We start from the raw sequence: 17,222 nt of genomic DNA, 5'->3' as shown, positions 1-17,222 counted from the left end.
TAAGCGAAAATGCTATCCATATGATGAATTCAAATGCTGGTTGATATAATTTTAGAATTCTGGTTGAGAATTGATGGGTTGATTTGGATTCTGATTGAAAGATAATGATTCCTGAATTTTGGTTGAAAGAAGATAAGTTGAACAAAGCCACAACAAGGATGAATGGGATAAATCCCAGTGATGATATTGGTAACTGGAATAACGATTATGACTTCAGCAAATCACTATGAGATTAGTGGATTGTGCTGACAGATTGGTACTGTTAACCCTTGACCCGGTGGATCTAATTAAGGGATAACAAATTGAAAACCTGCATAACTGAAATTCTCGTGGAGGAATGATCAAATGGAATTTTTGATCTAATGGACCATTACTGTGTTAAGAGTATGAATGAATTATTCTCTGATAATGAGTTCTGTATGTTCTTCTATTAGAAGGGATCTTTATCCCATGATTCTGTGGTGGGCTGACCAATCTAAAGAACCCCAGAATCAATTGGATCTAATGTGTACTCACTTATAAGTTGTCCGGTCACTTATAAGTGAGTGTGAACCTGCACCCATAATTATTAACATGTGAACTCGTAAAGCTGTAAATTGAGTTTTTGAGAATACTTACCACCTGCAAAACACATATAGACCACCTGTCAATCCCAAACAGGTGTGCACATACACGTCCACAAGGTGCCCAAGCGTCCCCGGTCCTATGGACAACACAGGTAGAAATCTCAGGCATTGTCCAGACATACAAGACAAGTCATCCAAAGATAAAATAAAAGTCATGCACACACATGAGTGCAATTATATTGGCATCTCCTCAGTTGTATCCAATAAAATGTCCAAGACACATGATCCTTCTGGAACCTTCCCAAAACATAAATACACAAGATCTCCAAGATAGCTAATCCCAGAGACTTTCATCATGTCAGGCTCCATGGCCATACATGTACACCATGTCAGGCCCCACAAGCCACACATGTACTATCATGTCAGGATACACCAGCCATACATGTACTGTCATGTTGTTAGAAGTCATCTCCTGTCTGTACATATACACCAGGGCCTCTGTTGTGGGTGTGCCCGCACGGATTAGGTGTTTTCTCATTTTTTCCCACTCTCCATATTTTTCCCTATTTTTTCTGCTATGGGAGGCTGTCTTGTGCATGTTAGCTACCTCTGTATGCTGGCCGACTGCAGGACTGTGCATTCTGACACTAGCCGACTGCCCCCTGCCTCTCTCTGCTGCTCTGGCCGACTTCACACGTGTGAAGGTCGACTGTTTGGTGCTGGCCGACTAGAGATGTTGCAATCAGGTGTCTACATAGGTGCTGTCGGCTGTCCTACTGCTGGCCGACTGCACATGTGGGGCCATATAAAATGGCCCCATGGCCCCCCGACTTGTTGTATCATATTTTCGGGATTTTCTTGTGTATATAGAGCAGAGTTACACGCCTCTCTCTCTCATCTGTTCTGGAGTCTTACGACCTTGCTGATTTCATTGTTGTTGGGGTTCCACGGCCGGAGGTAAAGGAAGGGGAGTTCTCGATTCGGAAGGAACGTGAGGCACACGCACAGTTATGGGATCTGTTGTACCAACATAGCAAGTATTCTACGCTCATATTGTTGGTCAAAGATATGCAAGGCTATCCTAAACCACAGCGTGCCAGTTGAGCTTCCATGGCTTGTGGGAACATGTGCTTATTTTGGCGACTTTGCGGAGAAGGATTTTCTCACATCAATCATATCATGGCACATTCCTTTTGCATGTATGTGGATGGATCCCCGGAAGGATTTCGGTGTGAGCCCATTGACATGTCAGTAGGAGTTTACATCTTTTGCATGTATGTGGATGAATCCCCAGGAAGGGCTCTGGCGTGAGCCCACTGACATGGCAAGAGAGCATGTATGGCTTCTAAGGCTTGACATGGAAACATGTATGGCTTGTGAGGTTTGACATGGCAGAGCATGTATGACTTCTGAGGCTTGACATGGAAACATGTGTGGCTTGTGAGGTTTGACATGGCATAACATATGTGGCTTCTGAGGCTTGACATGGTAACATGTGTGGCTTGCGAAGTTTGACATGGCAGAACATCTGTGGCTTGTGAAGTTTGACATGACAAGACGTGTGACTTTTGAGGCTTGACATGACGGAAACATATGGACCCTGACATGACAGCACATGACTAGCAACCCTGGTGCTCATTTCGTACTTATGTTTTGGGAAGGATTCAACATCCCTGAACATTCAAAAAAGCGGCTTATGGATGATATTATTTGATGTATGTAAATAAAGCAAATGATTATACTTATGTCAATTCTCCCGCAATTCGATTTAGGTTGAAACTGAACAAAGACTTTGGTTCAATGGTTGGGTCAAATTCCCTTCGTTTCGCACAAGTCCCGAGCAATTCCGAGTGATTTAGGAGACTTGGGCTAGTCGAAATGCTGAAGAAATAATTTTCTGCACCTTGAACACTGCTCAAACAATTCTGAAAACTTGGCCAAACCTCTGTAATAATTTCTGAGAATTTTCAAAAATTTTCAGAAATTATTTTGGATTTTTCTGGCATTTATTTGGCCTTTTTAAGCCTCTGAGTCCTGAAAAATCAATTTTCTGCACCCAAAAATCTGAAAATTGCAATTCTTTGGAATTTTCCTTGAAATAGGAAAATAGGTAGTGTGAAAGCTCCAAAAGTTGATATGACATGCATTGGGCTTGGGAAAAGTAGATTTGGGTTAAGATGAGGATTTGGGCTTAATTTGAGATTAAGTAATTAGCTTAATTGATTTTTGGGTTCTACTTCTCACGTTTTTCGCCCGTGAGGCTGCAAATCGGCGCTTCATATTTTGCTTGATTTTCTTTATTTTTCATGGCTAAAGCTCACACAGCATGCAGTCTGTCCATTATAGATTGCTTCTACCTTGAATCTTTGCAAAAACTAAGCAAATCACATGAGGTTTTTGGCTATGGGAAATCCATCTGTACGGTCAGATCTGAAATTCATGAAGCTTTGAGTAAAACCACTTTTTGATGAAGAAGAATGGTTTTGGGAAGAGGTAAGTGGGTTTGAGAAGTAGAGCTAGTTTGAGAATTTGAATTTTTGGTTAAAGACCACAAACCCTTCTTTTGCCCACCGGTTAAAAGCCCGCAACTTTCTTGAGAGTTGTGTTGATGAAGACCTTTCCCACCTTTCCACAAATCTCCTAGCCCAAGCTCTGATACCACTGAAAACGGAATCGTTCTCTAGGATAGCTTGTGGAACACTTGAGAAATTCAACACATAAATTCAACCATGAAAACACATGCTTTGCAGGTTTCAACAAAATCAAATAAATTGAACAAAAACATAGCGAACATAATACTTAGCTCCAAGACAAACATGCTGGGTGCAATCTTCCCTCCCCTTGTGCGTGGCCTTCCCCACACGAGTATTTTTATTAGCTTTCAATCAAAAATAGGCCATAGTCCCCAAAAATATACAAAGTGTGCTTTTAGAGAGCACGACACTCTTCCACAACAAAAATAGAGTGTCCCAAAAATTGAGGCTAGGGTAAAGCCTTTAGGCTTTAATAAATTCAACATTATAAATGTATTTTTTCCAACGTATCAAAATGGAAAAATCAACTACTAAGGTTACTAAATATGATGCGCATAAGAAACATTCTCCTCGACATTATTCATCAATCCTCGTAATCTTCATCACTTGAAAATATAAGCCCAATTAATAATTAAATTAATCCCACAAATATTCAACAGGCACAAACCATCACCAACTCATGACTACCAGGCGTAAGTATCCCAGGAATCACCCTGCCATACAAACCTAACTGAAATAATCATAGGCGGCCCCAAGCATACGTCATATACGCACGTATTAATATTTATAGTGGTGTTACCCACGATATTAACCTAGCCGGCGTGACGCAAGAGTAACCTAGGCGTCCCCAAATTACTCAAGAGGGAAAAATAATATTCTTAGAGAGGACTTAAAATATATTCTCATGACAGATGGTAGGCTTAAAAACTGAGTGATGTGTAGCACGGGGACCAGGCAGACGGAGGGGACGCATGAGTATGGTGTGTAGCCAGTAAGGTTCATGCTTATCATTTGGGATCATAACAGTTGTTTTCGCATGAGAGCTCAATTTCTAGGGTTTCATGATTTTGACCTTACAAGGTGTTTCTAGGATTAGGGTTTGTTAGATTGGATCCATACTCTGCTGATCGTAGTTTTTAAATATCAATTCTTCATCCTCCTTTCTCTGCACATCACCACTCTTAAGCAAATAGTGAATGGCAAACTCTTAAGGTGTTATTTCCATATCTTCAACATGTGAGGCAAACATTTCTTTCTCCATAACAGCTTTTCTCTTGGTTGTTCACAACTTATATACCTCCATAACCTTTAATTTAGTAACTTGGCCCTTCAATTCTACCAATTTCGTAGCATGATCATCTTGAGGTGCTCTGTGTGATTATGTTTTTAACTAAACTAATGAACAACAATCCACGAGATGAGACCATCTTCCAATCCAATAGATGGAAGCCTAGGCTTTAATACCATGTAATAGGGAGTGTAGATCTTGGACGGTCAGTAGATCCCCATGCTTGCGTGTCCCATGCTTTATCAGCATGTACTTGTTAGGGTCGTAACATGCTCTCCCTGTTTTACAAATCATTGTTCTTGATGACAAACTTTCAAGGACTAAATGTCACAAAAGAACTAGGAACCTTCAAGAGTACAATATCACTATCTGTGTTCCAAAATCAACTGGCACTCACTCAGGTGGCCATGTTCACATGCTCCATGGCCAGGGTCTCCAAGATGCAACTGGCACTCTCTAGGGAAGCATGGCCAAGACATGCCATGGCTGCATGCGGTGTCATACACCCATGTCCATGCATGTAAAAAGATTAGTGATATAATCCCGAAATGGAGGGAATGTAATTGCTTCCTAATTTTTCAGGATTATATCACTAATATTTTTACATGCATGGGTGTACGACACCGCATGCAGCCATGGCATGTCTTGGCCATGCTTCCCTAGAGAGTGCCAGTTGCATCTTGGAGACCTTGGCCATGAAGGAGCATGTGAACATGGCCACCTGAGTGAGTGCTGGTTGTATCTTGGAGACCCTGGCCACAAAGGTGCATGTGAAAGCCGCTATGGGCATTTGATGGATCTTGGAGAGTCAAATGCCTTAGTCTATAAGGATTTCAAGTACATGTGAATAGATGGGGTTTCTTCCAAAATATGTATTAAGATACATACACTGTGTGCATGGTTTATTTTAATTTGTGTGTATTGTTTTCTATGCCTGGATTTCATTGCATGATGTTGGGCCCATGGATCTGGTTGCACTTGTGGGCCAGTGTGCTGTACAAACTGTCTTATGTTCACTTGTAGTGTGTGGATTTGTGCAGAAGAAACAAGCATTTGAAGGCCAATGAAGAGTTATAACCAAAGGTGTTCACATTCATTAATAATGAGGCCGGGCATTCACACTGGTTAAAACGAGGCCGGGAACCTTTGTTGAAGTGTGGAGCCCTTCATGGAGCTGGTCACTCTCTTCAATGAAGCATATGAACCATCAGAAGAACTTGTGGAGATTAGAGGAGGAGGGGCTATCCACGCCCTATTTTTAGGGTTGTCCACTCTTTGCTCATGCATGTGCATGCTTATCTACATGCATGCATGCAACATGCAAAGCTAGCTACATGCATGAATGCTACATGCATACAACATGCAAAGCTAACTACATGTAAAGTTATCTACATGCATGCATGTTACATGCAAAGTTATCCACATGTATGCATGCCACATACAAAGCTACTTACATGCATGCATGTCACATGCAAGCCCACCTACATGCTACATGCAAAGTTATCTACATGCATGCAAAGCTACCTTCATGCATGCATGTCACATGCAAGCCTACCTACTTGCATGCATGCTACATGCAACCATGCAAGTTCATGCAAGCCCATGCAACCATACAAGCAATGCAAGCTGATGCAACCTCACCTTTTTGCATGTAATCTCATCCGCTAGCATGTAAAGCTATCTACCCACCCAAGTCTATAAAAGAGTACCTACCAGCCAAGAAGCTGATCGATTGGTTTGTTTTCATTCAAAGTTTTTGAAAGTAACAGTGGTGCATGGCTACCTGGTCAATACACTTGTATAAGAATACTCCCTCAAGGCAATAGAATTTAATTTACCTTAGAGAGGGGGAGGGGGGGGTAGCCCATCTTCTGGTCCCTAATGCGGTGTCATCACTTTAGTTTTGTGAAGAGTTTTCATGTGGATGCCTTGTATGTTATATCAGAGATGTGTTTCTTGGTTCATGGCTATATATGGTAAATTAACCATGCTTGATGAAGAATTCAGTCTTTAATTAGTGTAAGCACACTTCTGTCTTGTGATAGGTTTCCTTGACCCCCAAAGTCCGCCCAACTTATAGGTCTCCTTAACATCTAAAATCCTCCTGATGTAATGTATATAGGTCTTCTTGACCTCCGAAGTCTTTCCAACTTAAGATGGTGCACCTTATTGTTCAGCACATGAACCATCATGACAAACATGGCTCAATGAGATCAAAGTAAAAGAAAGGAACAAGAGTTGAAATGCCAAAGGTGATTCCAATACAAAGAGTGCCAAGCTCTCACATCACCCTAAAATATCCCGCATAGGGCTTTGCATCATGGTACCCAATGTAGTAAAGCTAAGCCGGCAGGCGAAAGTCTTGTGGTGGTGGAAAATGATGGCTCTGATCCTCATTTGGTGACGTGAGCGTGGGCGGGGGCCATAGGGTTTGGGCTGTCAGGCTTTGTATAGCTCGATGGCTCTGTCTAGTGTCACTCCTCTCAGCCGGGGTCTTGCCTAAACCTGGAGGTCAAGTGTAGTGGGTGGATCTAATCTAGAGCTCTAGTTGGGTGGATCTAGTCTAGAGCTCTAGTTGGTGGATCTTCTCTAGCAAAGCTGAGCCGGCGGAAGAAAGTCTTGTGGTGGTGGGAAATGATGGCTCTGATCCTCTTGTGGTGATGCGAGCGTGGGCGGGGGCCACAAGGTTGGGGGTGTCGGGTTTTGTATAGCTCGATGGCTCTGTTTAGTGTCACTCCTCTCAGCCGGGGTCCTGCATCAACCTAGAGGTCGAATGTAGTGGGTGGATCTAGTCTAGAGCTCTAGTTGGTGGATCTACTCTCAAAGCTCTAGTTTGCTCTAGTTTGAGAGAAAGGAAAGGAAGTTATATTAAACGTCTTCAGAAGACCTAGTGGGTCTATGAGACCAAAAGTGATACAATAGTGTCCATGTAATCTCAGCATGGTACAAAAGAAAAAAAAGACTAGAGCTATGAGCTGAGAAAGTCAAATCCGAGCCATATGTTACAAAGTGGGACCATCATCGTCATACAACCTATGGAGCTAACCGTCTGGTAGGGGGAGGGGACCATCAAGGATATGGAGTGTCACAAAATGAAACTGGACGGGAACCCGGAGCGATGGACAAACAGTTCATATGCCCAACAAAAGATGTGAAGACGCAGTGGAAATGATAATAAACAATAATAAAAGGAACACAACACTGAGCCGGAACGGCCGGCCCCCCGTAAAAACTTCTTTATTGATTGAGAAGCTTTACAAAATACCAAGGTGTGAGTATGAACAACACCATATCTTTCCACAAACTTCCTCAGCAAACACTTGCAAAGGAGTCAAAACACAATCTTGTCTCTCCAAAAACAGCCCCTGATTTGGCCCAGCTGCTGTACCACTGTACAACCTGAGCAAAAAGGGAGAGAAGTCCTTCTTGGCCACTGTACCACTGTATGACCTGCCACGGTACTTTGATAAGTCCACGATCCATGAAGATCCTCCCAAGATCTGTGGAAAGGTAGTCAAAAACAGCCCTCTAAACTGTCCGGAACGAGAGAGAGAAAAGCTGCCTTCTGCCCACTGTATGTCCAATGCAAGAGAGAGATAATATGCCCACTGCCCACGGTATGGCCAGCAATCTGACCAGTCAGCTCCCCCTTCTGAAAAGCCAGCAAACTGGCAAGAAAGAGGGGAAAAGTTGGCGCCTGCTGAAGACTGGGTGAAGAGGAGAACAAACAGGACCTGTACGGCCAGCGCAAAAGAGGAGGGAACAGGCTGCCCCACTGCTGCACCTGTACGGCCACGAAAGATAGAGGAAAAACCAGCCCGTCAGCCTTCGTCTAGAAAAGAAGCGCCTGCTGCCTTCTGTACAGACAGCGCTAAGGAGCCAAGGGGAAGGAGAGGGAGAGAACACTTCTCCACTGCTGCCCGCCTACCCCTATCACCATGCGCATACCTGTTTTTTTTTATAGATCCGACCCTCCCCTCTATATCCAGCCCATGCTTGCTTTTTCCCTCCAGAAATACCATAAACCTCTCTTTTTGGGAGAGAAAAGGGGCGCCCACTTAAAGTGTTCACACATGATTAAAAAAATTAGGTCCACCTCATATATAAGCTCCTTGTTCAAATCCCCGTATGTCCACCCACTTATAAGTAAGTGTGAACAAAAATCCTTATAAACCATATAAGTGAGTAAAATCCTGTAGACTCATGTCCTGTAAATCGCCTTCAGGTAGAAATATGCCAGATAAGCCTTCACACACATTCTGTAACAAAACTTGGCTTTACACAGGCGTCTTCCATCCTGTGGCTTTGCTGCTCCTGTGGAAAAATCCCCGTTCACACCTTGGTTCTACCTAGTGTATAAAACACTGATCGAGACAGGTGAGGGACCAAATGGTGACATCCCCTCCGTCTTATAAAGTAATTGTCGGCAACTGTATAAGCCTGATACCACTCAGATATCGTTCCAATAATAGCAGATCCATTGCCCATCAATAGTATTACATAAGTCCCAGCATTAAAGCTATAATTCCAGATCCACGATCCCAAGTCAGATATGGGCACAAGAGTCAACCATATCAAGAAACTGTATCCTTATCCTAAGTCAAGAACTCTGATAATAACCAGACACACGCACAAGAGCCAACTGTGTCCCAAATATCCATAAGTCCATAAGCCGCTTTTCTGAATGTTCAGGGATGTTGAATCCTTCCCAAAACATAAGTACGAAATGAGCACCAGGATTGCTAGTCATGTGCTGTCATCAGGCTTAGTTCCGTACGTCGTACGGATCAGATCGTACGCACGATTCGTACCATATGGTACCGTACGTATCCGTACGATCAGGTTGTTTCTGCCCGTTGGAAATAGCCGTTGTCTGCCCGTTTTTTTGGCTGTTTTCCTTTCATCTCTCTTGAGTCCTTCTATAAAAGCCTCAAGGACCAAGCCTCTCCTCCATCTACTCCAAGCCTCTCCTCCACCACTCTCTTGATGGACACTCTAGTGATCATGTTGATGATCATGCAGATGTTGGTGATGATGTAGACTTTTGATATGTTATAGCTCTCTAGGCATTGGGCATCTGTCTCCTTCTAGCCCATTGATGATGTATTGTAGTATGTAGTATCATGTATGTACGCATGTTGGCGGTCGCCCATGCCGTGAGTTTTTGGCCTATCCTTTTGTAGCAATTTTGTACTCTAATGGCATGATGACATTATGTTCATGGTTCTACTATTTTGTAACTTCTTGTCTACAATTTTTAAGTTTAGGAAGTATTTTTAAAAAAAAAACGTACTAATATCGTACCGTACCTCAAAAATTTTAAGGTACCAATTAGTACCGTATTTTATCGTACCGTACCGTATCGTACCTTTCGTACTAACTAAGCCTGGCTGTCATGTCAGGGAACTGTATCCTTATCCTAAGTCGATAACTCTGATAATAACCAGACACACGCACAAGAGCCAACTGTGTCCCAAATACTTATTTACATTGTTTGCATGAGCACTATGGCAAATTTTTCTATTTTACCTTCAATTCAAGAGCAACTCCAATCTCTACAACAACAAATTGTAGAAGAGAGAGAGATGCGAATTGAATTGGAACGACAGCTCATGAGTCGAAGGCGTAAGCGTGACTCTTTGTCATCTTATGATGACGAAGACGACACCATCCAAAGAGCTGTCAATGCTACACTTCAAGCACAAAATTCACGATTTACCTCCAAGATTACATAAGTCAAGGCCTGAAGACCATAGTATTGACTTATTGCCAGGCAACTCTCCACCTTGTAAAGCTCCTTATAGAGTCAACAATTTAGAGCAAAAAGAAATCCAAAAACAAATCGAGGATTTGTTAGAAAGAGGCCTTATTAGACCTAGTAGTTCACCCTTTGGAGCTCCAGTCCTTCTTGTTAAGAAGAAGAATGAAACTTTCCGAATGTGTGTTGACTACCGAGCATTGAACAAAATCACTGTCAAGAACAGATACCCTATCCCTAGGGTAGATGACTTACTTGATAAGCTTAGAGGTTCAAAGGTCTTTAGTAAGATTGACTTAAAGTCTGGTTATTATCAAGTACGCATGACTGAGTCAGACATATTCAAGACTACATTTAGAACCCAGACTGGCCATTATGAGTTTTTGGTTATGCCATTTGGTTTGACCAATGCTCCAGCTACATTCAGTCGTATGATGAATCGCATTTTCCTAAAGTTTCAAAGCTTTGTTGTGGTGTTCTTTGATGATATTCTTGTTTTCAGCGAGAATCGTCAAGAGCATGAGCAACACTTGGAGCAAGTGTTTAACCTTTTGAGAGAAAATGAATTGTATGTCAATCCTGAAAAGAGTTCTTTCTTTCAAAAAGAGATTGATGAATACTTAGGCCATATAGTGTCAGCTGAAGGAATCCGTGTGGATCCAAGAAGATTAAGTGTATAGCCTCTTGGCCTACACCTGGAGACATTCATGACCTTAGATCTTTTCTAGGTCTATGTAGTTACTATAGGAAGTTTGTCAAGAATTTCGCTTATATTGCACATCTTTTGACGGAACTTCTCAAGAAAACTACATTTTTCCATTAGACCGAAAGTCAAGATAAATCTTTTCTAGTACTCAAGGATGCATTAACTCATGCACCAATTCTTACACTACCTGACTTTCAAAGACCATTCTTTGTGGTAATAACTGATGCTAGTGGCAAAGGTTTTGGTGCTGTGCTTATGCAAGACAACCATCCTATTGCTTATGAAAGTCAAAAGCTAAAACCTGCTGAAACAAATTATAGTACATATGACAAGAAATTAGCAGTAGTTGTGCATGCCTTGAAGATTTGGAAGCATTACCTAATGGATTCAAAATTTCTTATCAAGACTGATCAACAAAGCATTAGACATTTGCTTTCGCATCCCCTTATTTCAGATAGGCACATCAAATAGGCATCTTTCATACAAAGTTTCCAATCCATGATTCAATACCAACCTGGAAAGGAAAATGTTGTTGCAACGCTTTAAGTAGAAGACCCCATATCAACAACATTTCCGCTATTGAAAGTGAACCATTTGTACTTATGAAATAAACTTATGAAGTAGATCCAGATTTTTCTGAGATATGGATCAAATTGCGTGAAAACAATTGGACACCTCAAGGAAATTATTCTCATAATGATGGCTATCTTTTCTTTGAGAAAAGATTATGTGTTACTCAACCCTATAGACAACTTGTCTTGGAAGAGATGCACCAACCACCATTCATGGGACATAGAGGAGTTTCCGCAACACTTCAAGTAGTTTCTCGAGAATTCTTTTGGCCTCATTTGAAAAATCATGTAGCAAAATTTGTAGCTGAGTGTAACATTTGTCAAGCAATTAAAAGCTACAAAGGCAAAGCTTTGGGATTGCTTATGTCTTTACCCATTCCAGACCGACCATGGGAACAAGTGTCTATGGACTTCATTATAGGCTTTCCTACTACTTCCAGTCATCATGACATGATTTGGACAATAGTGGACAGATTTAGTAAGCAAGCCTATTTCATTCCATGTAAAAAGACACTGACTTCTCAGCAAGCTGCGACCATATTTGTCAAGCAAATCTTTGTTCATCATGGTCTACCCAAAGTGATAGTTTCTCATAGAGATTTCAAATTTTGTAGTCACTTTTGGATTGCTCTTTTCTCAAACTTAGGCACTAAGTTAGATTTTTCTACGGCTTTTCATCCTGAATCAAATGGACAGACCGAAGTCACGAATAGCACTATCTTGGATATGCTTAGAGTCTCTGTTTCCCAACAACCTAGTTCATGGGATAAGTACATACATCTACTCCAATTTGCTTATAATAATACTCCTCATTCTGCTACTGGTCGAGCACCATTTGAGATTATCTATGGTAGAGCTTTGCCTATTCCGGCTACTAGACTCTCCCATAAGATTGAAGCTGCTGACCAATATACTCGAGACTTTGATCGCATTTTATCTGAAGTGCGTGATTGTATTGCAAGAGCTCAAGAGAAGTATACATTTCCATCAAATAGGAAGCGTAAAGATTTTTCATTCCAAGAACGTGATTATGTACTTTTGAGAATTGAGAAGAGACGATTGAAGAGTGTGGAAAAATTCCCTGCACAGTTAAACTTGCACCTAGATACTATGGACCATTTAAAATTATTGAAAAGATTAACGATGTGGCCTATAGACTAGAGTTGCCATCTAATTGGAATATCCACAACTCTTTCCATATTCATCTCTTGAAACCCTTTCGAGGAACACTTCCTTCTCACCCAATTTATGAGGAACCACCTCTTGTTGAAGGAAAGGAAGAAGTCTTAGTTCTTGATGCTATTATTGATCAAGAGACGACAACAACAAGAACTGGGAACCAATACATCAAATATCTTTTGACATTCAAAAACCATCCTCAAGAAGATGCAAAATGGATGCCCGAGAAATTTTTTCGAGCTTATCCTGAGAACCTTCGTTCTTTTCAAACCCAGCAAACCCGCAATTGAGGGCAATTGCAAACTCAAGCAAGAGGGATGTCATGAGAATATATTTGAAGTCCTCTTTAAGAATATTATTTTCCCCTCTTGAGTAATTTGGGGACGCCTAGGTTACTCTTGCGTCATGCCGGCTAGGTTAATATCGTGGGTGACACCACTATAAATATTAATACGTGCGGTATATGACGTATGCTTGAAGCCGCCTATGATTATTTCAGTTAGGTTTGTATGACAGGGTGATTCCTAGGATACTTACGCCTGGTAGTCATGAGTTGGTGATGGTTTATGCATGTTTAATATTTGTGGGATTAATTTAATTATTAATTGGGCTTATATTTTCAGGTGATGAAGATTACGAGGATTGATGAATAATGTCGAGGAGAATGTTTCTTATGCGCATCATATTTAGTAACCTTAGTAGTTGATTTTTCCATTTTGATACATTGGAAAAAATACATTTATAATGTTGAATTTATTAAAGCCTAAAGGCTTTACCCTAGCCCCAATTTTTGGGACACTCTATTTTTGTTGTGGAAGAGTGTCGTGCTCTCTAAAAGCACACTTTGTATATTTTTGGGGGCTATGGCCTATTTTTGATTGAAAGCTAATAAAAATACTCGTGTGAGAAAGGCCACGCACAAGAGGGGAGAAGATTGCACCCAGCATGTTTGTCTTGGAACTAAGTATTATGTTTGCTATGTTTTTGTTCAATTTATTTGATTTTGTTGAAACCTGCAAAGCATGTGTTTTCATGGTTGAATTTATGTATTGAATTTCTCAAGTGTTCCACAAGCTATCCTAGAGAACGATTCCGTTTTCACCATCGATGGGTTTTGCCACTTGTCCACAGTTTTTGGGAGTTTGTCATGCCCGCATGCATGGCCAAAGTTTGGAAGAGCACACACTTCATTAATGAAGGGGCACATAATTGTCCTTTTTATTACGTATCCTTGGTAGTTTTAATATAGTGTGAACATGCACCATTCACATTAGTTATAAAACCTTTGCATTTGGTAAATTGGACCTAAATTAATACTTACCTCCTGCAAATCACACAAACACACTACGTCAGGCCCAAACAACTTTAAGCACACACGCATCCAAGGGATTCTCAAACGTCCTCTATCTTGCACAGATTCACAGTCAGAAAATTCAAGCAATGTCCACACTGGAGCACAAGTTCGCACGAGTAAAGCATATGCAAAGCAACATGCTAATGATAATGCAACTATAGTTTGGATAATCCCTTATCTTTCGCGCACAACCAGCAGCAGCACTTGAAATAAGGGTCAGGCAGACATGCTTATATCTCATATTGTATACCTATGGGTGGAAAAAATCTTGAATTGAGATTTAAAGCATGGAATGCTCAGTTTAAACGTGGAAAACCTCCATACATGGCTCCAGTTCTATGTGGCTGCAAACTAGGATTTCACAAATGGGGGTCAGTATTCAAGCATCCTGCAACCTGTGGGTGTAAAGGTCGCACACGTATCAAGTCCACAGATGGTAGAGATGCAGGATGAGATGAGGACAGGCAGTCTTAACAATAGACAAAGAAGGCACCTTCAAGAATGATCCTCCATACAGTCACACCAACTGAAGCAGTTATCCAATTATGCTCCCAAAACTAGAAAGACGAGAAATTAAGCAACTACAAATGCTAACTCAAAACAGTGCATTCAAGTATCAGAACAGAGTATATGCCCTAGAAAAACAGAGTAAACAAACTCGGGAAAAAAAAACCAAAATATGATTAGTACCTTAAGGTGTTCCTCGATTACTTTAGAAGATACGGAAATGATATGCTGACCTTTGTAGTACCTGCTCAATCTCAATAATTTGATTAACTTGTCATTCAAGAAAACAAGAGAAGAATTTCTCTATCTACAGGGTGAAAGAAGACATTATTCAAATAAGCTACAAGACAGGACTATCGGTGGAACACTCACTTGATGAGATTCAGGGACTGGAGTGTGTTGATAATATCATCGTTGCGTATGGCTGTCATAGAGCTGAGGTCCTGCATGGACAAACAATTCCACTGCTTGTAACCCAGTCTCACACCACTACAATGCTAAAATTAAGTAACAAAGTAGCAATATTTGGTCCAGCTACCCATATGTTGTGTCCGAGCACTCATAACTCATTACCCACAGAAGGATTTATCCTTCATTACACACACAAGGATTTATCCTTCAATGCCCTTAACCCATCGCAAGATAGGAAAATTTATGTTTGTCAGTTCATAGGGATAAGAGATCACAGGAGCACAAGCCATACTTCTCCACCTTTATTGACAGATTGGCTCCATGATCACGAAGAGCTTCTAGAAGTGCTCTGCTCCAATAGCTTTTGAAACTCACCTGACCCACATATGAACCAGAAATCACCATTTAGTATCAATTAAATACAAGCTTCTCTTGCCAACACATTTTGATGTCTTCTTATTCTGAGCTCCTTGGCTTACATGGCCCAGATCTGATAGCGGGCGTTCAGGAGTGCCGACTTTCCCTTCCTTTTTAGAAAGCTCGTAGGCTGAAAGTACCATCCAGAAAAATACATGTTTACAGTATTACACATGAATCATTTGCATAGAATAGGTATGTAACGTTAAAGCCTCTGATAAATGGGCAAAACTGACTCTGTTTGTGCAACTGTCTCCTTCTTACTTTTTTAGAGAACCATGTATAAGCCTGTAATGGATCCACTAATCTTACTTGTGATCTTCTCTTCATCTACTTGGATATGACACCCTCTTACCTTCGATGAACCAAGACGACTACCATTGATTTCTCTGTTATATATTTAGGCCTGGAGAAACCAGAACATAAAACAAACCTAAAGCGATCAAGAAGCGTCCATATCCCTTCCGTTGAAATGGAGGAAGAGTCAATATGCAAGCCATGTTATAGTCTTCCACAGAGTTTTTCTCCTGTAACAGACACTGTTAGAATGCTATCAATACATTACAAAATCTGTAGAGCTACATCTGTACACACAGGCGCTGGAAAGCTAAAAGTCTAACACTTAACCTTTGAGAAGTACCCGACGATATGATGGCCAGTGTCATTGGCTTCTGTTAAGATGTAGAACAGGAAGGCGTCCACATCATAATAGAGCGTCTTGTGATCAAGGAAAAGCTTAGCAAGAAGACACAGATTCTGCAAAGAATGAATTGCATAAGTTTCCATGGACAGTTTTGTATCACCCCAGTGAGATAGCTATGTTTATGTTTTGTTTCTGTTTTATTTTTTTTTTCCATTCCATGATGAGACATGCCATGGACATTATTGTATCACTTTGGTCTCATAGGCCCATTGGGTCTTTAGTAGATGCTCTCTCTCTCTCTCTCTCTCTCTCTCTCTCTCTCTCTCTCTCTCACACACACAGCAGAGGAGATTCGAGCATTGCGGCATCCACAAGCCCCCGGATACCGACCTTCCCACAGACATCGACATATGATCAGGGACATTCGGGCATGACACCAGAGGCGACTTCAGGAGAGAGGACAGCCGGGACCCATTGATCTAGCGGCCATCTTGCATATCATTACAACTGGCGCTGACATGTATGACATATTACACCCCCCCCTCACCACAGGATGGAGCTGACTAGGAGCATGCCTGCGTTGAGCATCATCGTATCACCCGGCATATAGTTGTGCATTTACCCTAGTAGTGCTCCATCCTTATATATGTACATACATCCCGACCTCACAGCAACAGTTTTCTTCCAGTTGTTCTATTGTGCACTGAGCATCATCTGATACTTAGAGATACCACATACATTGTACATGGTTTTGTCTCATAGGCCAGTTCTCTTTGGCCTGAGAGAGACGTTAATACAATCTTTCTTTCTTTCTCTAGCGCCCCCACTAGCCTACATGTTCAATAGAGCCCTTTGTGAAGGATTTCCACCCTCTTGGTCCACCAACACCATCAACCCCATCCTCATAGCCGGAGATCCAGGACGATCAAGATTGGCCACATTCGCCAAACTCTATGGCAGAGAGCCAGGGATGCACAGCCTCAGGACAGGCTGGCTTTCGGAGGAGCTATTCCACCCCTGACCACATCTTCACTCTCTGTGCCATCATTGAGGAGGGTAGAGCACAACATCAGAGGATTTACTGCTGCTTTGTGGATTTCCGCAAAGCCTTTGATACTGTACCCCGAGCCTGCCTCCTACACCGTCTACAAGAGATCAGAGTCCCATCTGACATGGTTTGGAGCATCATCGCCCTCTATGATTCCGTCATCGGACGAGTGAGCTCCACGAGATTTCCAGCACTATTGGGGTGAAACACGGCTGCCCTCTATCACCCACTCTTTTCGG

At 41.6% G+C, this 17,222-nt stretch overlaps 1 protein-coding gene across 2 annotated transcripts in view; it reads right to left on the bottom strand.

Moving 5' to 3' along the window:
- LOC147641742 (putative MYST-like histone acetyltransferase 1) overlaps positions 1-17,222 on the bottom strand; it is a 65,694-nt gene that overhangs the window by 1,593 nt on the left and 46,879 nt on the right. Inside the window, exons 8-13 of one of the 2 annotated variants that reach the window (XR_015266011.1) lie at positions 15,920-16,048; positions 15,726-15,819; positions 15,355-15,422; positions 15,168-15,250; positions 14,837-14,907; positions 14,648-14,708 (exon numbers count right to left, since the gene is read on the bottom strand). Coding sequence is in view for 1 of the 2 variants with exons in the window: in XM_086799049.1 (XP_086655175.1) it covers positions 14,648-14,708; positions 14,837-14,907; positions 15,176-15,250; positions 15,355-15,422; positions 15,726-15,819; positions 15,920-16,048 (498 nt within the window). In the remaining variant the exon portion in view is untranslated. The remainder of the gene's footprint in view (positions 1-14,647; positions 14,709-14,836; positions 14,908-15,167; positions 15,251-15,354; positions 15,423-15,725; positions 15,820-15,919; positions 16,049-17,222) is intronic. The other variant, XM_086799049.1, reaches the window with a different exon arrangement.

The sequence above is a fragment of the Cibotium barometz genome, chromosome 1 (assembly GCF_041138505.1).
Source record: "Cibotium barometz isolate CiBa-2024 chromosome 1, ASM4113850v1, whole genome shotgun sequence".
NCBI lineage: Eukaryota > Viridiplantae > Streptophyta > Polypodiopsida > Cyatheales > Cibotiaceae > Cibotium > Cibotium barometz.
The sequence above is the reverse complement of the archived record's forward strand: the minus strand, read 5'-3'. Positions and strand labels throughout refer to the sequence as shown.